Here is a 20,816-nt window from a genome sequence, read left to right as displayed (position 1 = left end):
ACTGTAGCCGTCTGAACAGAATTGCCACCTGCTCCCTAAAAGCCCAACAAGTGCACTTCAAGGAGGTGGCAACTGCTGAGCTATGTTTAGGTAGAGCTGTCTGGTCGTTGCACTCATCAGCAAGTCTAAACTCTCCCACGAACCTTGGGCTTGCCTAGAGCCTTGTTTGCATGGCACCCTAAATGTGTGCAGCTGCGTTTGCAGTGGATCCAAATACAGATGCGAAGGAGGACAGGGTTGTCCCTATACCACTGGGCTGAATAGGAAGAATCTTGGCAGGCACAGCTTATCATTCAGAGGTGAAAGCTCAGAATCTATACATGATTCAAGTGCAGCTATAGAAATTACAGGATCCCAGTCCACAGTGAATTGGGTTTAAAAAAAGGAAAGCTCAAAGATGCCATTAGATTATGGCAATAGACTGCTACTATACACATGACATATCAATTTATCAATTGCCTGTTTGTTTTTTAAAGCCTTTTGGTGGTGTTGAGGATAAATGGTAGTTGCGGGGGGAGGGGGTTGGCCCTGCAGAAATGAAGGCAGTGTGTATATGGGTGGGAACTTCAGAAATATGCTCCATCTTGTCCTTGGGATACAAGGACACTTTGATTGTGATCTATCCAAACTAGGTTTGGGGGTGATTGTGTTGAAGCGACAGAAAACCCCAAACTGGATACTGAGGAGGCAACATTTTGTGGGTGCTCCCCCCCTTCAAAGCTGCTGCAGTTGGGATGCCAAGCCAGGGTAAAATCTCCTTGTAGAAGTAACCTATAATTAATGCAAGGAATTAGGGACATGGAAAGGGACATGGAGTGTTATGTGATGCTTGGAAATCCCAGTTTTGACAAGTGTGACTGTATGTTACATGCTGCAGAACAATGTTAATCCAGACTGTTACAACCTGTGACTATTCCCAGTGTTACGAGTAGTTGTAACGAGTTACCTCTTTGGGACCCAGTTTGTGCACTAAAGAAGCAGAGCAATTTCTTCCAATAGCACTGAGCAGCCAGTCTCACAGTAAATGAACCCAGCATGGAGCTCAGAGAGGCATTTCAGTCTGACCTGGGTAGCCCAGGCTGGCCCAATATTGTTAGATCTCAGATGCTAAGCAGGATCGGTCCTGGCTAGTATTTGGATGGGAGACCTCCAAGGAATACCAGCGTCATGGCAAACCAGCTCTGAATGTCTCTTGCCTAGAAAACTATAGTCATCACATGTCATCTGTGACTTGATGGCAACCCCCCCCCCAAAAAAAAAAAACAACCACACACACACACATCCAACAACAACCCACCTATGGACACAGGTCAAGCTGAAAGGTGGTGACTGGCTCAAGGCTGCCCAGTTAGTTTTATGAACCAGGGTTACCCAGGTCCTGTCTCATCATCACACCACACTGCTTCCAACGACTGAAGTCGCAGTGCCTCCATCGCAGCAGTGACTGTTTATTGTTTCACTTTATTCAGCCACAGGTTCTTGTTGCATGGTGAATGTTGTTATTCTTGCTACCTGTATCATTAACTCTTCTTCTCCTTCCCTTTTGCAGCTTACCCCTGGAGGCAAGGCAGCCCAGGCAGGTGTGGGAGCAGGTGACTGGGTGCTGAGCATTGATGGGGAGAACACCAGCGCCTTGACTCATATTGAAGCACAGAACAAGATCCGTGCCTGTGGGGATAAGCTTGCCCTCAGCCTGAGCAGGTAAGATGCTCTGGGTGCTGGTAAATGCAGAACATTTTTTAACTGAGGAGGTACCATGAATATAAGGACCGTTATGCAACTAGGAGCTCATCTAATTGAGCCAATATGCTTCTGTCACAATCACCATTCTTGGCACCCAAGTACGTGAAAAGGCTTAACCCCTTTTCATAATTATGTCTAGTTGAAGGGTAATTGCTTATATCCAGGCAGGTAAAGGGTACCTGGCTGCCATGAATAGAACTACCTGGTACTAATGGGAAGTATAAGCATTCTTTTTTTGTTTTAACACAGAGAGCCTCTTAACCCATGACCACTCTACCTTAAGAATAAATCCTAGGACTCAGCAGGATTTAGACCACAGCTACTGAATCCTCAACGTAGAACTCTAGAATATTCTTAGGATAAAGATTTATAAGGCAGAACTGAAGTAGAGACAAAATGGGGCTCATGTGAAAATAAGAAAGCTAACATGCCAACCAATGTTACCCCCACTCCCCGATAGGCCCAATGGTAGTTCTATATTGCCAGGTCATTTAAAGCAATGGCCTTTAGCCTGTGGGTTGGGACCATCTGGTGATGCCCAAGTGCTGGGAGGCATGTCCCTCTAGAACCATTTTTTTTTTGCTGATTTATTTTTTATTTGATTGATTGATTCCATTTATATACTGCCCTCCCGGTAGACTGGCTTATGCATATACTATATGCTAGTGTGTGCATGTAGAGTACCATTGCTCCTGCTTTCCTATGCACACATGCTAAGATGAGCAACAGTAATTCAGCAGTGGAGAGGATTCCTCCATAGTCTTTTTGTTCCTCATCCTCTTACACTACCTAGTGTGTATCTCTCCCCATTTCTACTGTGCTGCCTATAGCCCTGGCTTTGGTACTACAGAGGTCATAGTTAGAATCATAGAATCATAGAGTTGGAAGGGGCCACCCAGGCCATCTAGTCCAACCCCCTGCTCAACGCAGGATCAGCCCTGAGCATCCTAAAACACCCAAGTTCTGGTCCAGAACTAGTCCCTTTATTTCCTGTCAGGTGGCTCTGATACCATGTGACTTCCAGTCATATGTCTGCTGCTCAGTGGGTTCCATGTGGGGGTGGGTTCTGTGTCTGTAATGGTTGAAGGCAACTGCCTTAGGCTATTTCAGAATGGGGTAGTCAGTATGTCCTTCTGTGGAACAGGGCTCCTGATGTCTCAAAGGCTTGTGAGCAAGGGCCAAGGAAGGCAGCGCAGGCTAAGTTGCCTGTCACAGCAAGAGCTCTAGCCTGAGCAAAGAGGTGAAGTTGATCTGATACAGTAAAGTCTTCTGCGAGTTCCTTGGACTCCTCATAGGAGAAAATCTTCATGGGATCAAAACACTCTGATAAACTGAAAATGAGGTCACTTAGGCTGAAATTTGTGAACCTCTCAACACATAAAGATGTAGCTGATAATATAGAAATTTCACTATCAAAATGCCTTCACTACAGATAAAATATTTCTGTATTTTATTTTAGGCCTACCTAATTTCAGCATGATGTTGATGAGGCAGAATATACCTGTGTGACTCTGCATGTGTCTCATTCAAAGCAGGCTGCCATGTATGCAGAGACACGCCATGTATGCAGAGACATTCCTTAAAGCAGGGATAGTCAAACTGCGACCCTCCAGACATCCATGGACTACAATTCCCATGAGCCCCTGCCAGCATTCGCTGGCAGGGGCTCATGGGAATTGTAATCCATGGACATCTGGAGGGCCGCAGTTTGACTACCCCTGCCTTAAAGAGATCCATAGCCTGGGCAGGCATTCTGCTGGCATGCTTACAAAGTATGCATAGTTGCCTTGCACAGCTAATATTTCATTTAAACAGAGCGTCTGATCTTGTGCAAAGTTTTTGAGGCTAGTTTTCTCCCTTGCTGCTTCAGCCAGGCCAACCAGGCTTCACTGCAAGGCCATATTGGGTGAATCACAATGAAGGGGAAAGAGGCAAACTGGGATACAGGCAAGATCTCAAGACGTACCCAGAAAGCACAATGTGTCTTGTCTTATTCAGACTAACTTCATGTTTCTCTTGTGATGCTTCTTATCCATCACTTCTCAACTTTTTTACTGTTGAGAAACCCCTGAAACATTCTTCAGGCTTTAAGAAACTGCAGAAGTGGTGCAATCGTGCAGAATATGGTTGGGAAGTATAGCTGTGTACATGCCCACCCAGGTCCCTCCCATTCCCACTAGACATTTTGGTGGGTGGGGTGGCCATATATGGACATATTGTCTGATAAATGTTTAACACATTTTAAAACTATATATAAAAATGAACTCCCGCCCATTCAGGAAATCCTTCCTGAGCCGTCAAGAGACTCCAAGGTTTCACAAAATCTTGGTTGAGAAAGCCTGGCCTAGTCTGCCTTTTGCAGGTGGGCTTCCGGAGCCACTGCCACTGACTGGGCTGTGGGAGGTGGGGAGGAACATACAGAAACCTGGAGATTGATGATCTACCCAAGAATGACACAAAGTGAGTAACAGGGTCCAGGAAAGAAGTTAGCATGAGAAGGTCTTGTGTTTTAATTCTACAGTATTAGGGCTTCTTGGCTAGCCAGATAAGACAAATTCAGTCACTAAAACTGCACGGCGAAGCTTTCATGTGAATGCAGTCCGTGATCATCACGTTGTGTCCAGAGGCATCTGCTGGCATGGAAGGGACCAGGCTGCTGCCTTGGGTTGTTGTTGCCCTGCTCCTGTATGTGAGCTGCCCTCCACAGTACAGAAGATATGGAAGGAAGAGTTCAGCTTGCATAAATCTGTCTGCCATTCTGTCTCAGGACAATTCTCTTCTTTTCTCTTGCAGAGTCCAAAACCTCCTAATCAGACCTCAGAAGGTACGTGCTTCATTGCTTATTGGCGGGGGGCGGGGGGGGGGCAGTTCTCTACCAACACAAAAGTGTGGTGGCTGGGCTGCTTGTATAGGAGAGTTGTGGGGCTGATGGAAGGCATGTTGTTGTGCTGTCCTAATTTTGGGGGCCCCTCTGAGTTATCTTTAGATAGAACAAAGATATTGCACTAGTTGGAGAGAGAACTTAATGTTAAAAAAACAGGTGATAAAAAGCCTCAACATGTTAGACTACATCTCACTTCTTGGAGGGAATATTGAATGCCAGTTATAAGCTGTGTAGTCTGGCTGGGCAGGACTCCTCTGTGAGCATGTCTGCCTTTGCTTCCGAAAATGCAGTGACTCCACTTCTCGGCTTGAGGCAGAAATTACAACTCTGTTAAATAGTCCTTCAGAGAATGGAGAAGACTGAAAACTCTTTTCAGTTTCCTGTGCGATATGTGGGCCAGGTACCCATCGCTACCTTCCCTCCCCCACCTCACTTTGATGACATTTTCTCCCTTGGAGTGAGCTTTCCTCCTGGAGTTAATGAAGCATCTGACATCCACCCCAGTGTTCTCTGCCTATAAAGCTAAAGGAGGCACTGATGCTGTGCTTTCCCAACCCTCCTAAATATTTCTTGCCAATAGCCTCTCCTTCCATGACCTGGAATAGGTGTGTATATCAATAATAAGACTGTGTCAGAGACAAGGCTGAGACCCTGGAGCTGCCAGCATCCAGTTTAAATGCTTCCTATTGATTTAAGGCAATAGAAACCCCACAGGTGTTCAGGGTGTGTACAGAAAAGTGGTTGTCCAAGATGATTTCATGGCTGTTCTTTAGCTGCCTAGCCCCACCCCCAACCCCTCAATCCCTTGGGCTGTTCTGGAGTGTTGTTGTTGGGGATGGTTCTGAATGGGAGGTGGGATTCTTTGTGTTGATCATACGCTCATTGAGCACCTCTATGATATTGGGGGCACCTGTTTTGACTGCAGCCAACCCGTGGTGCAGATGGTTGAAGTTGTTGCCCCGGACCTATTCAGATGTCCCAGTTCCCTGAATGCAGCCTGGCTTCCATCTCAGGCACTGCAGCCTCTGGCACTGCCTGGCAATTGGGTGCTCTAGCATGCAGCCTACCGCATCAGCTTAGGTGTTGTGTGTGTTTTGTCTTCTGCTCAGGATTCACTCCCTTCCTCTGAGCCCCCGAAATATAACCTTGCTCCCAGCACTGCCCTCAACAAAACAGCCCGGCCATTTGGGGCCACTCCCGCTCCAAACTCCCTGCCTGGGCTGGTGACGAAACCCGTGCTGTACACCCCCCCAGCGTCTGCCTACACCACACAGCACAATGGGTATGTTGCTGTGGACCCTGGATAGTGGCTTTTGAGGGGAGGTGTGGGTGGGGTGCAGTGGCATCACTGTAGAGCTCTGGCACACTGGCCTGTCTACCCACCATCCTATCTGCCCATACTGTGCATGTGCAATGTTACTGGTGGGCAGTGGGTGGGTTTGGGTGTTATTCCCCCTACCCCTGAATCTGATGTAGAGCTTAAGCAGCTGGTGTTGCAGTGACCTCTGGTGGCTGGAGCTAACATTGCAATGACGATCCTGCTGTGGAATTTTCATTCTAAAGCGTATGATTGAAACCAAGACTTTTAGTAGCTAGTCTTCCATCATATCCCCTCCCCCTTTTTACTCACCTTTTGCATTTTCTGTCCAAAATCATAGGCAGCAGTCAAGAGCATGGTGCTAAGTACCAGTAGTCTTAACCTGTACTATTTTTGCACCCTACTCTAAAGAAATTGCTGAGTAACAGTACCTTGGCAACTAGTTTACACCATGTGTGTTGCTTGCAGGTCATATATGGTTGAGTTTCTTGGAAAGCATGAATTTGACTCTTTATGGATCTACCTGTGGCATTCTGCGTAGGCAAACCTCCCCCCCTGCACTTTGCACTCCAGTAAAGTAGCCTCATTCCAAAAGTGTTCAAAATTCTCTGTGGACTTGTTACAGCCCTACTCCCAACACTATTGTGCATGAAACAGACTATTCCTTTTAGTCATTTGTTGCCTCTATATTCCACTCTCTATGTAAGGAGCATAGGAACCATCTCAGTTCTTTTCATCCTAGCAACCTTGTACAATAACTTAGGCTGAAAGGCCACTGGTTCACTGAGCTTCATTGCCTGAGTGGGAATGTGCTGACTTCTTTAATTGCCTGCCACCTGCAGGCATGTAAATAGATGAGCCCTCTTGGGAAAGGTTTTGATGGGCAATCTGTGGAAGTGACTAACTGATTTGTGTGCAGAATTGTACAGAATGGGGGCCATAATGGTGTGTGGAGTTGGGCCAATATTAGCCGAAGGGCCATGCTTGTGGATTTAGCATGTTGCATCAATGATACACTGTCAGTGATGTTAGGAAATTGGGATGCATTCAGGGTGCATTGAAACCAAGCGAGGCTGTTCTATTTTTGTTTCACAGATGTTTCTAGATGAAAGAAGAGCTACAAAAAGAGGTGCATGTAATTTGCAGCCCTGGCCAGCTACTTTTGACAATATGTGCTTCCATGTCTGACTGCATCTAAGTTATTGCCTGCCTCTCTAAGCTTGGGATGTTGCTGAATACGCTGCTGCTTTTTTTAGACCACTATATTAGTTGGGTGCCCTAAGGGTGCCCTGGCAGCTCTTCCAAGCTTCATGTGCACTAGATATGCTTCAATGCAGCTCTTAGCCCCACAGTATAAATTGAGATTCGCAACAGCCTCCCAATGCAATCAGAGCCAACATAGTGGGTATAATCCTGAGCCTTATGGGAGGGTGGCATAGAAATATATAATAAATAAATAATATCATCAGCCTGTTGGTGGAAGGGATGATGAGATGTTGTTCTTCGGTACCAATTACTACACACTGTTGGCCCTTTAGGACTCGGACCTGTGGTTTATGAGGAACAGGAGGAGGGAAAGCCCTACCTGAGCATGTTTTTTCTTTCTCTGCAGAGCTCCCAGTAAAAATCAGGCTTCTATGAGCTTCCTATCAGTTAAATGGTTGTGTGCATGCATGCACACACACATATTCATGCCCAGAGTTGTTAAGCTTTGGGGGGGGGGGGTTAAGTCCTTTCCTGACAGAGAGGTTGATGGAAGCTTGACTATACAAATCCAGAAAACCAGTGTTTAAAATATATTCCTAACCTTGGTACTTGTTTGGAAGCATGGATGGCTCAGTAGGGAATTTAGCTTTGCTAAGATTTTTGTTCCCCAGCAGGATACAGAAGCATTTTTTCATTGTCTACTGGCTCTAACCTTTACCTCCCTTTCTTGTCTGTCTTTTCTTCCCTTTTTCTCTTTCTTGCAGGTGAAGAACCCTGAACAGTTAGTAAGCTTTTTACCTCTTCTGTTTTTCTGTATCTCCCATAACTTTGTTTGTGTGGCCTAAACCTAGATTTCTATTATTACTAGTTCTGTGACATGTTTCTGGTTTCACTAATTTTGCACTCCTTGCCTTGACATATCAGAGGGAAGTGTGGTTGGGTAGGGGGCAATGCTAAAATAAATGTGGCTTGAGGTATGTATTTGCCCTGGTGTTTGGGATGAAGGAGAGGTTGGGTGACTTCAAGGCCCGGGATGGAGATGAAACTCTGATCTTCCTTAGGTAAGATCTGAGCTTTCTTGACTAGGATGTGCTGGAATTCATCTGAGCGGGTACAGTGTTTGGAATTCTCTAAAGTGACATGATAAAGCCAAATGAATCATAGTTGCTGCCCTGAAGTTTAAGGCAGCAATTTCTCTGCTAAGAACTCCTCTTTTTCTACTTCCGTGCGAAAGGGATAGTCATTCAATGACATACGGAGCCTGTGTGGTGCCCAGGGCAGGTAACTTTTAACACCCCCCCCTTTCTTACTGCCATGTCATAGGGTATTCCAGGCAAGAGATGTTCAAAGTTGGTCTGCCATTGCCTGCCTCCATGTCAGCCCCACTTAGCTTCTGAGAACTGGCAAGATCAGGCTATGGACAGTGCCTGGCAAACCCAGTGCTATTGTGGTAATGTCAGCTGACGTCAAGCATAAAATCACTGCCCAAGCAAAGGGGCAGGGGGTGTCTGTACATTCTTTGCCAAGCAGAATAGGGATGAGGAGATCTTGAGACCAAGAAGTGGAAATAAAGGGCGGAAGACACAATTAAAGAAAAGTTAGGTGAAGGGAGACAGAAATGAATGCAAAAGATGTGGAAAGGAAGGAGCAACATTAAAAGAGGGAAAGGTTGTTTTATCTTACTACAAACCTTAAGTACTTCTTTGCAAGGTCTGGTTGAGCTGCATGCAAAGAGAGAGGCTAGACTATTGAAGAAAAATGACCAGGAGTCAGAGAAATGCTGAGCAGCTCTCAGCCTGGTGTTGGCTCCCTTGTACAATCTGTTAAGCAAGTCTTAGAGATATTGAAATGTATCTAGCCGATCCTAGATCAAGAGGAGAGCTGATCCTAGAGGGCTTTTTGCTATGTGGAGGAGCCAGAACTACAGTTTAAAATAAGAGGAAGACCTTGGGCTGGAGCACCTCCAGTTGACCTCCAAAGGCTACCCTGGAGGCCAGCCACACCCCCTGCACACACACACACACACACACCCATATGATGCCTCTTGAGTTATCATCATCACTATCCAAAGATGGCTTGTCTGACTTTAATAGAAATGGCTCAGTAGCGAACCCACCCCCATCAAGGAGCACATGCCAGACCTGCCAGACCTGAGATAGGCCTCTGCAGTCATTGTCTACTCCACAGTGTGCATGACTGTCAGATTGGATAAGATGGAGGGAGAGGTGCAAAACAGGCATCGTGTTTCATATTCTTTACTGTACAAACAGCTGGAGCCTCTGGTCACGTTGCCCGCTTAGCAGAGGTGTGGCTCCTTATTCTGCTTTCCCTTGGTGGGGGTGGTATTTCTTACCTGACTCTTTCTCTTGATACTCTTGGCCTCAGAGTTAATGCTCCACCCCCTGAGGTGAAGCCTCCACCCCAAACCAGTCCTGCTCCTGATTATGGTGACTACTACCTGGAGGACAAGTAAGATTTTGGACTGGGCGGTAACTGCACCTGGGGGGGGGGTTTCATTGTGTTTCTTGCATGCTGTGTTGCTTCCGAGTGTGAATATCCCCTTCCATGAGGTTGCTGGGCTGCCATGACAGTGAAGAGGAAACGTCCTATCCATAACGCCGGGTAGAATTCAGACACGTGGGCTAGGAGTTCAGAAACTGTCATTTGAAGCAGATGTGACCTCGACGGCCCTGTGTGGGTCTTAAAGGTTCAAGGATGCAATGATATGTTCATGTAAGAACATTGGTCCATCTCGCTCTGGTATTGTCTGCTCTATGTTAGATCTAGGATTTGCTGGGGGGCCACCATAGTGCCACAGAGCCCCCTGTCCAGAGGAAGCCTACCTCTGAGTGTCGAGGACCATGGGCATTGCTTCATAGCCTTCTTTAACTTTCTGGGAGCATCTTTTTTAAAAGAATGTCGGAATTATGTGAACCTTGCGGCCTGACACAGCCAGGAGCATTCCTGTCCCCCACAGGCAGGTTCTTTCTCAGTCTTACTGGAAAAGCCAGAAACGGAAAGTGGGATCTTCCACGCCTACCAGACCATTGAGAGAGTGCCTGCTCTGTAGTTAGAAGGGAGCCTATGCTGGTTTCCAAGGCTCAGGTAATTTCCTTGCGACTCCAGCTGGGTGTATGGGTTCTCTCTCATTTGCAGAGAAGGTACCCTTTTAAGCAGTGTCTTTGGTGAAGTACAATTACAGTATTTGCTGGCGTATAAGACTACTTTCCCCCCCTGAAAAACATGCCTCCAAGTGGGGGGGCCGTCTTATACGCCGGGTGCACTTCAGTTGGGATAGACATAGCTGCCCATAGTGGCCCATAGTACTGTATTTTGAGTGGAAATGTTTGGGGGTCGTCTTATACGCCCAGTCCTATACGCCGGCAAATACGGTAATCACCCTAGATAAGAGAGTGATGTGAACGGACTTGAGGCATCCCTTCCCTGATACTGCAGGGCAGTTTTCTTGGTTGCAGTGATTTATTCTGACCTTCAGAGTTATGAAACCGTGGCCCTATCTGGGTTGTGGCTGGCTCACGGGTGCTCACGTCTTGGGCTCCTTGCTTGGTGCAGTGTGTGAGTGTGTGTGCCTGGCAGCTGCCCATTCTAGTGCAGCCCTGGCTGAGTGCCCTTGTCTGTGTTTGTAGGCACTCTCTCCGGCTGGTGAGCCTGCCAGCCTTCCTCCCCAGTGACTCCAGCAAAAAGAGACTTATTGAGGACACAGAAGATTGGCGACCACGGACTGGCACCACCCAGTCCCGTTCTTTCCGCATTCTGGCCCACCTCACAGGCACAGAATTCAGTAAGTTCCCGCCTCTGTGGGGACCACTCCTCTTTAGTCCTGTCTGTGGCTGAAGCAGCAGGAAGCAGCAAGCATCCTATGCCCATCAGCATTGGGGGGGGGGGGTGTTGATGAGGACCCTGGGAGGGCTAGGCCTGAGCGGCTCTTTCATGAGCATACTGTAGCCCAACCAGCACCGGCCAGCTTGTGAGGACTCTGCCAGAGGATTGCCCTGCAGCTAAAGTCAGGAGCACTTTCCTTTAGGACATTTGGCCTCAGCCACAAACACCTTGGTCGGCCTCCCTAGAGAAAACCAGCATGGTGCAGTGATTAAGTGCAGTAGCCTCCAGTCTGGAGAAATGGGTTAGATTCCCCACTCTTCCTGTACATGCAGCTAACTGGGTGACCTTGGGCCAGTCAAAGCTCTCTCAGAACTCTCCCAGCCCCTCCTGCTTCACAGGGTGTTTGTTGTAAAGGTGATTGTAAGCCACTTTGAGACTGCTTTAGGTGGTACAGAACCCAGCTGTTCTTTTTCCTCCCTAATAGGCATTGTACATATCCAGGCTCTGTGCTCTTTAGGGACTGTTCTGCTCATCTGCCTTTGGTGTTGCTTTCTGTCGCTCTGTTAAAAAACCTTAAAGCAGCTTGGCTGGTTCAAACCCATGATATTTTCTTTCTCCTTTCCTTTTGCTGTTATCAGTGCAAGACCCGGATGATGAGCATATTAGGAAAGCCAGGTAAGGCTGGTCTGTGCAGGGCTAGGAGAGTGGGATTTTTTGCCCCCTGCACATGGTGGCTTTTGCTCCCTAGAAGTGCTAGAAAGGGAAATGAAAGCAGTTGTTCAGTCGGCAGCCCTGCTTCTCAGTTGGATGGCCTTACCAGAATCATTGGGCTACTTGGCACTTCCTACAGGGAGGGGGTGGAAGCATTCCTCCTGTACGTCTCTAGTAGCTTGAAAGTGTAAACACTGCAGTTTAGTTTCTGACTTTTCTTTTTTCTCCTTTCACTTGTCTGTCCTTCCTGCCCGCCTCCTTTGGTTTTTCCAGAGAAAAGTTTGTCTCAGAGCTTCAGAGCCCTCGTTACACTCGCCTGCGTGACTGGCACCACCAGCGATCTGCCACCTCTCTGAATGTGCTCTCCTAAGCAAGATAGGATCCTGTCTTGCTCTTCCAACTCTGCCTCTCTCTGTTGCATGCATACGTTGTAGGGAAGGCACACTCCTGTCTGCCTCCTCCTAACGGTTGAATGAATCTTAAAAACTAGAAATCCACGACAGCTCCTGAAATGTAGTGCTGGAGGACGAGAAGAAACTTGAAATAGGCAGGAAGCTCCTGCTGAAAGGCCTGTAACTCTCCGCTTCATGTGACAACACCTTGAGTTGTGTGCACGGAATAAGTTGCAACCTCCCTTGGGCAGGAGAGCTGACTTTCCTCAACTCCAAAGATGGACAGGGGAGGTTTTTCCAGCCACACGTTTGTTTGGTAGAATGCCTTCTCATTTTGCATAGTGCTGTCCTCAGCACTGTTGTTTATTCATTTTCCCCTTTGCCTGTTTCTCAACAACAGGTAAATGAGATGAAACAAATACAATTACTCTCCTGCCAGTCTTGCCCTCCTCTTTGTAAGCAACTACTTACTGCAAATGACATTTTGTCCTGACTTCCTTTCTACCTGTTCAGGGGTTGTCCACTCTTGCCTTGATTTCAGTGTCTGGGAGTTGTTTTCCACCATCCCCTGCCTTGAGACAAGGGAGAATATTTCTCTTTTAGAGAGGTGATACTTCCACCTGTTCTCATGGCCTCCTTGTCACCTATAATGCCGTAACTAAACGATAGGGCTATCTGTCCTCCTCCCGAGAAGAGTAGAAAACTCTCCTTGGGGAGCATTGGGGATTTTTCATCTTTACTTTTGGGGCGACTGCAGTGTGTCTCAGGTTTGCAAAAAAGGTTTCCTTCCCTTGGATGATGCTGGCAGGATGCTTGCACTGGGGTTAGGGGGGATTCTGGAGAAATGAGCCGTCATCTTCTAGCTCTGTTTCTGTGCCTACTTTGTCCTGCCAGCCTAAGGCTGGAAACTCACATGCTCCTTTCTCTAGAAGGAATGATACCAGTGTTTTGACTATTGGCATAACAAAACATTCAGCTGCTATCTGTACAGTACTGTAATCCACCCACCCCTCAGCTGCCTGAGACCTAATGTGGCCAGCTGATATTTTGCAGTTTGGATGGAGATTGGATTAATACCTTAATATTTTGTAGTAAAATAAAGGTTCCTATTCTCGTAACTGGCTCATGTCTTCCTTGTGGCAAGTTCTGCAGAGTAGGTAGAGGCTGAAATCGGACTGGGCAGGAGAGGCAGTTTTAGAATTCTTACCGTTTGGACTGGGAAAGCTGACCAAAACCTCTGTCTCATCCACTGTCACATCTCTGGTATTGAGCATCCTGGGTTTCTTTTGGTCGTAGGAGCCTCTTTGTGGTCTAGCCCTGGATCTTCTTCCCTTCTTCCAGTACCTTAATTCTCAGGGAATCCTGACATTCTCACACGGAGCCCACAGTGTGTGGTGCTGGGCAACGATCAGGATGGTGCCACATGAGCCTTCCAACATTCCCCTTCTGTGCTCCCAGTTTGTTTTGCCAAACTCTTCTCTGTTGATTTAATTGTTTCTTGGGGGGGGGATGTTCGACGGTGAGAAGCATGCAGAGTTGAGTATTTTTGCAAGCTTCATGAAGTCTACAATAAACCATCTGCCTCATGACCTCGATAATATACTGTTCATCCTGAGAGAACCATGGTGGTACAGCTGTTGCTGAGCTGCACTTTCTCTGACTGCAGGTCTGGAGACGCATGTTTAACTATTTCCATACAACAGCAAAAACTCTCTATACTTGTCAAACATTTATATGGTAGGGAGAAGGTTCAGGTCTGACATTACAGCTTTCTGTATGCAAGGAGAGGCTTTTGTGTGTATATGTGTGCTTGTGATATTAAGTGGGGCTTGTTCCAAATAACTGCATTTTCCACAAACTGCTTTGTGTGTGATGCTCCTAACGTTAAATTTCAGCTTTCCCTACCAAATGAAAAGGGAGTCCAGGGATCCTCAGGTACACGCTAGTTACACTGAAGAAGGCACCATTTGAGGATTGACCTCCATGTGGCCTAGTTGAGGTGCCATTTGCAACACCTACATTATGAACCACCCTGAGCCTTTGTATTGTGTAGCGAGGAAGAGACAATATTTGTGTTGCCTTTGGAAGAAAGGCCAAAGAGAAGAATACGTTTTAGGCTGAGCCTGAGTGAAACATGAGGTAAATCTGAAGGTTTTTGGACTGTAGTTTATCAAAAGATTGGATAGGCCTCTGAGAGGAATGCTTTGGGAAGGAGCAAGAGAGTTGTAGGCTCTGAAAGATGTAAAGCTGTGTACTGTTTCATCAGAATCAATGGTGGGATTGGAGTGCCTCTGGCAGCATGGATTGAAAAAAACAAACACCCATCTTCTAGGAGTTCATGCCAGAGATGAGCACAAAGCCTCTTCATTGTAAGTGGCTGTGCACAGCTAGTACAGTGTTGTGTCTCACTACAGAACTGATGTGAGAACATGCAATGGGAGTAAAGACTTGACCTCAGCTGCATGGTTAAGGATGATTCCTTCAGCTTGAAGTGGCTGATATTATCTCATTCCTTCCCAGAATAGTAAGTGTATCATAGGGGCCTGAACTGCTACCTGGCATATAGCAAATGAAAGGGATCCAAGAAACCTTGGAGGAGGTGATGACCCTGCATGCTAATGTTGTTATCACAGCGCCCTTGTTTGTTCCAGTGACACCTGCTTGGTAACATGTGACCTAGGAACTCTCCCAGTAGGGCTAAGAAGGCAGCCACAAGGAGTGCGCTACTGTAGAACCTTTTTGAGCCTGCAAGCACCTCTGGGATTCTGGCAGAGCATGGTGGGCATAGGCACACAGTGGCTGCTGCAGACGATGCAGCCAGCCACAAGAATGATTTCACAGAAGGAAGCTGTGCTGTGGTGGCAGCTGCGACGCCAAATCAACATTTTAAACTATCTGTGCAGCCAGTTGGAAGCCAGGCTGGGCAAAAGTCGCACCTGGCTAACCCCACCCGCTTGGTTGTAGTGGCTAAAGAGTGGATAGCCGGGTTTGATTCCCATTCCTCTACATGCAACTAGCTGGGTGACCTTGGACCAATCACAGTTCACTCAGAGCTTTCTCAGTCTCACCTACCTCACAGGTGTCGGTGGGGAGAGGAAAGGTAGGGAATTGTAAGCCACTTTGAGATTCCTTTGGGTACCAAAAAAAGGGGTACAAACCCAGATCATCCTTCTTCCATAAAGAAGCCCCCTCTGTTCTGGTTAGGGGATGAATAGACTGGCTTCTGTAGTTATTCCACTTTTTATAAATGCTTCCAGCTTAACGACACAGAGCCAGCTTGGTGTAGTAGTTAAGAGTAGCAGCTTCTAATCTAGCGAGCTAGGTTTAATTCCCTGCTTCTTCACATGCAGCTTGGATGACCTTGGGCTAGTCACAGATCTGTTCTCACAGCAGTTCTCTCAGAGCTCTCTCAGCCCCACCTGCCTTGCAGGTTGTCTTTTGTGGGGAGAGAAAGGGAAGGTGACTGTAAGCCACTTACACACCTTTGGGTAGTGAAAAGCAAGATATAAAAAACAACTCTTCTGAAACTTGGGGACACCAGGAAAGATGTTGATTGGTGGGAACTCCTGCAGTATCAGCAAGAAGTAAAATGTATTTAATCTTTTAAAGTCCATCTTTCTTATTGGTTGCTAACAGACTTTGTACACCATGCAAGAAAAACCGGTAAAATCTATATAATATATGATGCAATATTTTTAATTACCTAGCTTATTTCCACAGACTAGCCTTTCTCAACTTTCTTCCCATTGAGAAACCCAGAAACCTTCTTCAGGCTTCAAGAAACCATAGAACTGGTGCAATCGTACAGAATATAGTTGGGAAGCATAGCTGTGTACATGCCCACCCAGGGTCTTTCCCCTTCTCATCCCCTCCAGACCAGCCATGGGGGAGGGTGGGTCGACATATGGCTATATAACCCCAATAAAGGGTTAACAAATTTTAAACATATATTTAAAAATCAATTAACTCTCACCCATTTGGGAAACCCATCCAGGGCTGTCAGTGAACCGCAGGGTTTCATAAAACCTGCCATAGGTACTAAAACCACCGTCTTTTTCCCTGTATAAAAATGCCCCTCTGACCAATTCTCTTTTACTCACTGAGTGTGCAAGTCTTCCTGACAGCAGGCAGGTCATCCCACCAGGTAGGACTTTCAACAGAGCATGCTCAGTGTGGGCCACTGTGGATCCCTCTGTAGGGTGTTGCCTTCGGAAGGTTCTGTTCAGATCAGTGAAAGAGAGGTGGTCTGTAGATAGGTGGGTCCAAGGGCAGAAAAGGCTTTGTAGAGAATGACCAGCCCCTCAGATTGAATCCAGAAATGGGCTGGCTGGAAACGAATGGAGTGACTACATGATAAGGGTAATATGTGGGCTCTGCTTGACTCTTGATAGTAAATAAGCCACAACATCTTACACCAGCTGGAATTTGCCATCTTCAAGGGCACTCACATGTTGCGTGCCTCATAATACTCTAGCCTGGAGATTACTGTGAAATGGATCCTTTGGCGAGAATGGCTGGGTCAAAAGTAGAGAGCCATCCTGTGAACCAAGTCAGGTGAACCCTATCAAATATGGGGCTGTGTAATGATCTCCAAGACATTTTGATCAGAATCACTTCTATTTTGTGGGCTTCTGCCTCAGCTGTTGTCATTTAACCACAGTAGCCTTTCCTGTCCCCAATTAACTGTCCTCCTTTTCACCTTTTCCCGGCTTGGATCCTGGTTGTACAAGAGAGATTAAGTGTCGGGTTTTAATGTTCTTGTGCAAAGCTCACTGCCTTGTCTTTCCTTTTGTGCTGAAGAAACTGGGCCAAATAATGTTTGAGTGGGTCTTCACTGCTGGGGAAAGGCTAGTTCAGTGTAGCCTTTTGACTTTGTTATACTTGGCCCTCCCTAGTCAAGGAAGTGAGAAAGCTGAGGGAGTGCTTCCTCAGTAGATAAATGGGAAGGCGTAAGGACCCTGATCACCAGCCAGTAGGGGTCACTGCTCCACAGTGGGTAAGGGAATATGTTTTCTGCCCACCTAATACAATCTGTTCTGCCTGTCCTGGATTCATTTCTCCTTCGGGCCACTTTGAGATATGCTATCTCCCTGTCTGCACAGGGTGCCAGACTCTGCTTGAGTGAAGGGGCTCAGGTTTTTTGAACTAACTGGTTATTTTGTAGCCAGGTTTGCATACCGGATCTGTCTGCTGTGCCAGCTTTGAAAGTGGAGCCTGGATATGGTAAGCTGAGAGCACCGGGGGGGGGGGGGGAGGCACACACACTCTACATTGTATTGGGGACCCCCTGAGCAGGTGGTTTGCTAGGAAAAGCCTCAGGGTATGCACATAGGAAGACCCCTGCTGGATTGGACAAGTGATCCATTAAGTCCAATATCCTGCTTCTCACATGGACCTACCCGTTGCCCCAGAGGCATAGATGTTTCTTCCCCTGATGTTTCTCCCAGGACTGATATATGGAGGCTCCCTTCAGTCACTGTGGCTGGTAGCTCCGTAGATCTGTCTAACCCCCCTTTAAAACCAAGATGCCTGTCTCGCTTCATAGAACAGCCTTTATCAATTTCAACAAAGCAGAGCAATTGGCAAATCTTTAAAACAACAGGTTTATGTAAAAGAACAGTGACCAGTTCTTCCCTGTCTAGGAGAGGTGGTCACCAGAATATTTTTGAGGAGTATGATTATTTGTTTAATTTCTATACCACCCCTCCTCACAAGTGGGCTCACAGCCAAGGGCACAGTTGTTCTGAGCACACTGCTGAGATCCTGGGTACAGAACCAAAAGCATTACCAGGCCTCTCCCCTGCAAGTTTCCGGTGGAACACTAGGGCCAGCGTGCTGCTGTGAACTTAAAATGTCAGATGGCTTGTGTACCTATTCTAGGCTCCGCTGTTCCGAAGCCTGCCCCTGTCACTGGCCCTGCCAGTCGCCCACCCTGGGCTGTGGACCCTTCCTTTGCTGAGCGCTATGCCCCAGATAAAACCAGCACAGTTCTGAGCAAGCACAGCCAGCCAGCCACCCCAACACCCATGCAGAACCGCAACTCCATTGTCCAGGCTGCGCAGCAACCGCCCGAGAGCGCCAGCAAAACGCCCATCTGTTATCAGTGCAACAAGATCATCAGGTGAGGAGGTCAGGTGCACTGTTGGGGGGCGGGCGGGTGGGGGGGGGCTTGCTATTCCATTCCTGGCCCATCCTGCTGCAATTACGGATTGCATAGCACCCTTGTCACTTATTGCGGATCAGTTGACTGCTTGTAGTGGACTGTGTGAACTGACTCCATTGGAAGCACTGTGTGGTGTTTTTACGAAAGGAATTACGAAAGGTCCGTTGATGGAGTATGTGGAAAAGTGTGACTCAGACAAGACAGTCGTTAAGTATTATGTGAACCAGGTCTCAAACTGTTTTCTCTGCTTATTGTATCTGCTATTTCAGTTTGCACGAAGTGAATCTCTTGCCCACCAGTTCAGGTGGGAAACATTCTGCAGTCTTTTCTCTTTCACAAATGGGGACTAGATTGTTGTTTTCATTCTACCTCTGAGAAGAGAGTTTCTCTGACTCTTCTCACCAGCGCCAAACCTATCCTTTCTCCACTAGAGGGCGCTACCTGGTGGCCCTGGGACGCTACTACCATCCTGAGGAGTTCACCTGCTTGCAGTGCAGGAAGGTGCTGGATGAGGGTGGCTTTTTTGAAGAGAAAGGCTCCATCTTCTGCCCCAAGTGTTACGATATTCGCTATGCCCCAAACTGCGCCAAGTGCAAGAAGAAGATCACGGGGGTGAGTTCTGCTACAGCATATCTCCTTCAGAGAAGCAGGCCACATAGTCAAGCACCTTGTAGGCCTCCTCCAGCTGGGAATGAACTAGATATTGAAGTTTAGGCTTCTTCCCTCTGTGGCAGCTGGAAGGTCGCGCTGAGCTTTTCTAGATTATCAAGGACTGATACTCATGGCAATGACAAGATTTTGCAGTACAAACCCATGCCTTGCAAGTCTGTTAGGCACCTAAAATCATCTTGCCCCAGGAAGCTGACATGTGGTAAGAAGCCGCCGGAGCTGTGATCTGGAGCTTTCTGGCTATGGGTTTCCAGGCTAGTTCAATATAGTTTCTGCCATGAGCGACTGGGTAGTTCCTTTCATATCTAGGCTGTTTAACCCACTTTGTCGTCTTCGTCTGATGACGATGTCATCCATTCAGTCGTGTCCGACCCTCGGCGATTCTATAGGAAAGTCTTTGCCTTGCGCCCCTGTCTCTGACTGCTTCTTTTAGGTGGGTCATGGTCATCCCTGTATCAGCTTTGATCGTGTCAAGCCAGCGGATCATTTGCCGACCATGTTTTCTTTTGCCGCTGACCATGCTGAGCATTAATGATTTTTCTAGGTAGTTTGATCGCATGATATGGAATGAAAAAAAAAGTTTCACATATTTTAAAGATAAAAAACTGTCCTACAGTTAATGAATCTTTAATCCAGGTTTTCAAAAACCTGTTCCCTCCAGTTTTTTAAGTTGCATTTAGTTGCATTTCACACACCTTAAGGTGTGTGAAATCTAAAAAACAAACAAAAAAAAACCCATCTCCAAAACTGTTTGCCTTTAAAAGACCGAACAGGTTAGATCCATATGAAAGGGACATGGAAAGCTATAGCTATTCTATGTATTCTGCCTAATTTAGTAAAACAAGGATAATGGCCCAGTCTACAGGGTTGTTTAGACTGTTGGGATAGCATGTGGACATTTGAAGCCTTAATATTTACATATCTCCATGTCCTTAATATCCTTCAGCAATGGCTGGAAAGTTCAGCCTGACAGTGGAGTAACTTCTGTTTCTGTATTGATCCAGGAAATTATGCATGCGCTGAAGATGACCTGGCATGTTCAGTGTTTTGTTTGTGCTGCCTGCAAAACACCTATCCGCAATCGAGCCTTCTACATGGAAGAAGGGCAGCCATACTGCGAGAGAGGTACAGAGGAATATGGTTATGCAGTAAATTTAATGTAATGGGGACACTGCTGAGCACTTTCCAGGAGGGGAAAAAACCTGAGAGATGTATCCCTTGGATTTTTCTTTCAGCCTTACAAAATTGAGTGAATACTGATTATTCAAAGCTTCCAATGCTGTACAATGGCCTTTTCTGGTGTGGAGGAGAGCAAAGGGAATAGCAGCTGTTTTTGTACATTATAGAAGGGGGCCCCATCTCGACTTTGCTGTTATGGGCAGCAGGGAGAGTTCAGGGAACAAAACCTTAATGGAATTGTCATGTGACCCAAGTCTAATTGGCCCTTAGTGATGGGTTGCTGGGCAGTGCCAGTGATGCTCAGTTGCTATGGTGATGACTGGCTAGTACCTGCGTCATCTAGCATGCTGGGAAATGTTGTTCTCTTCCTTCACACTGGCTGGCAAACCCTGCCCTTTCCTAGAATGTTCCATTGGGAGCTTTATAGGGGGAGAAGAACGTTGCAAATGCAGTCCCCTCCTTCCCTATGCCCACATTACCTGATACAATGAAGATAACTGGAATTTTCCTAGATGAATGGACAGCTGCCTTTCATTGTAAATGCCAGGGTGTGCATGATTCTTAGCAGCATGTGCAAGTGTTGGTCTGCAATAAAAATAACGGTTGTCTGTCATTTCCTCAGTTAGTCTTTTGCCTTCCAACCCAGCAGTCCTCAGAGCAGTAGAAGAGCCTGTTTTAGGTCTAAAAATAAAGAGAACAGGCAGTGGG

General features: G+C 46.8%; 1 protein-coding gene across 8 annotated transcripts in view; it reads left to right on the top strand.

The window, feature by feature from the left end:
- PDLIM7 (PDZ and LIM domain 7) overlaps positions 1-20,816 on the top strand; it is a 62,134-nt gene that overhangs the window by 29,483 nt on the left and 11,835 nt on the right. For 4 of the 8 annotated variants that reach the window (XM_077326229.1, XM_077326227.1, XM_077326228.1 and 1 more), the window contains exons 3-12: positions 1,550-1,701; positions 4,537-4,567; positions 7,916-7,932; positions 9,537-9,620; positions 10,799-10,953; positions 11,633-11,669; positions 17,262-17,320; positions 17,978-18,218; positions 18,692-18,872; positions 19,934-20,054. In XM_077326229.1, the coding sequence (XP_077182344.1) occupies positions 1,550-1,701; positions 4,537-4,567; positions 7,916-7,932; positions 9,537-9,620; positions 10,799-10,953; positions 11,633-11,669; positions 17,262-17,320; positions 17,978-18,218; positions 18,692-18,872; positions 19,934-20,054 (1,078 nt within the window). Of the gene's footprint in view, positions 1-1,549; positions 1,702-4,536; positions 4,568-5,736; positions 5,910-7,915; positions 7,933-9,536; positions 9,621-10,798; positions 10,954-11,632; positions 11,670-17,261; positions 17,321-17,977; positions 18,219-18,691; positions 18,873-19,933; positions 20,055-20,816 lie in introns of all 8 variants that reach the window. The other 4 variants (XM_077326225.1, XM_077326231.1, XM_077326230.1 and 1 more) reach the window with 4 other exon arrangements.

This window comes from Paroedura picta, chromosome 3 (assembly GCF_049243985.1).
Source record: "Paroedura picta isolate Pp20150507F chromosome 3, Ppicta_v3.0, whole genome shotgun sequence".
In the NCBI taxonomy this organism is placed as follows: domain Eukaryota; kingdom Metazoa; phylum Chordata; class Lepidosauria; order Squamata; family Gekkonidae; genus Paroedura; species Paroedura picta.
Note: the sequence above shows the minus strand (reverse complement) of the source record. Positions and strands in the feature narration are given on the sequence as shown.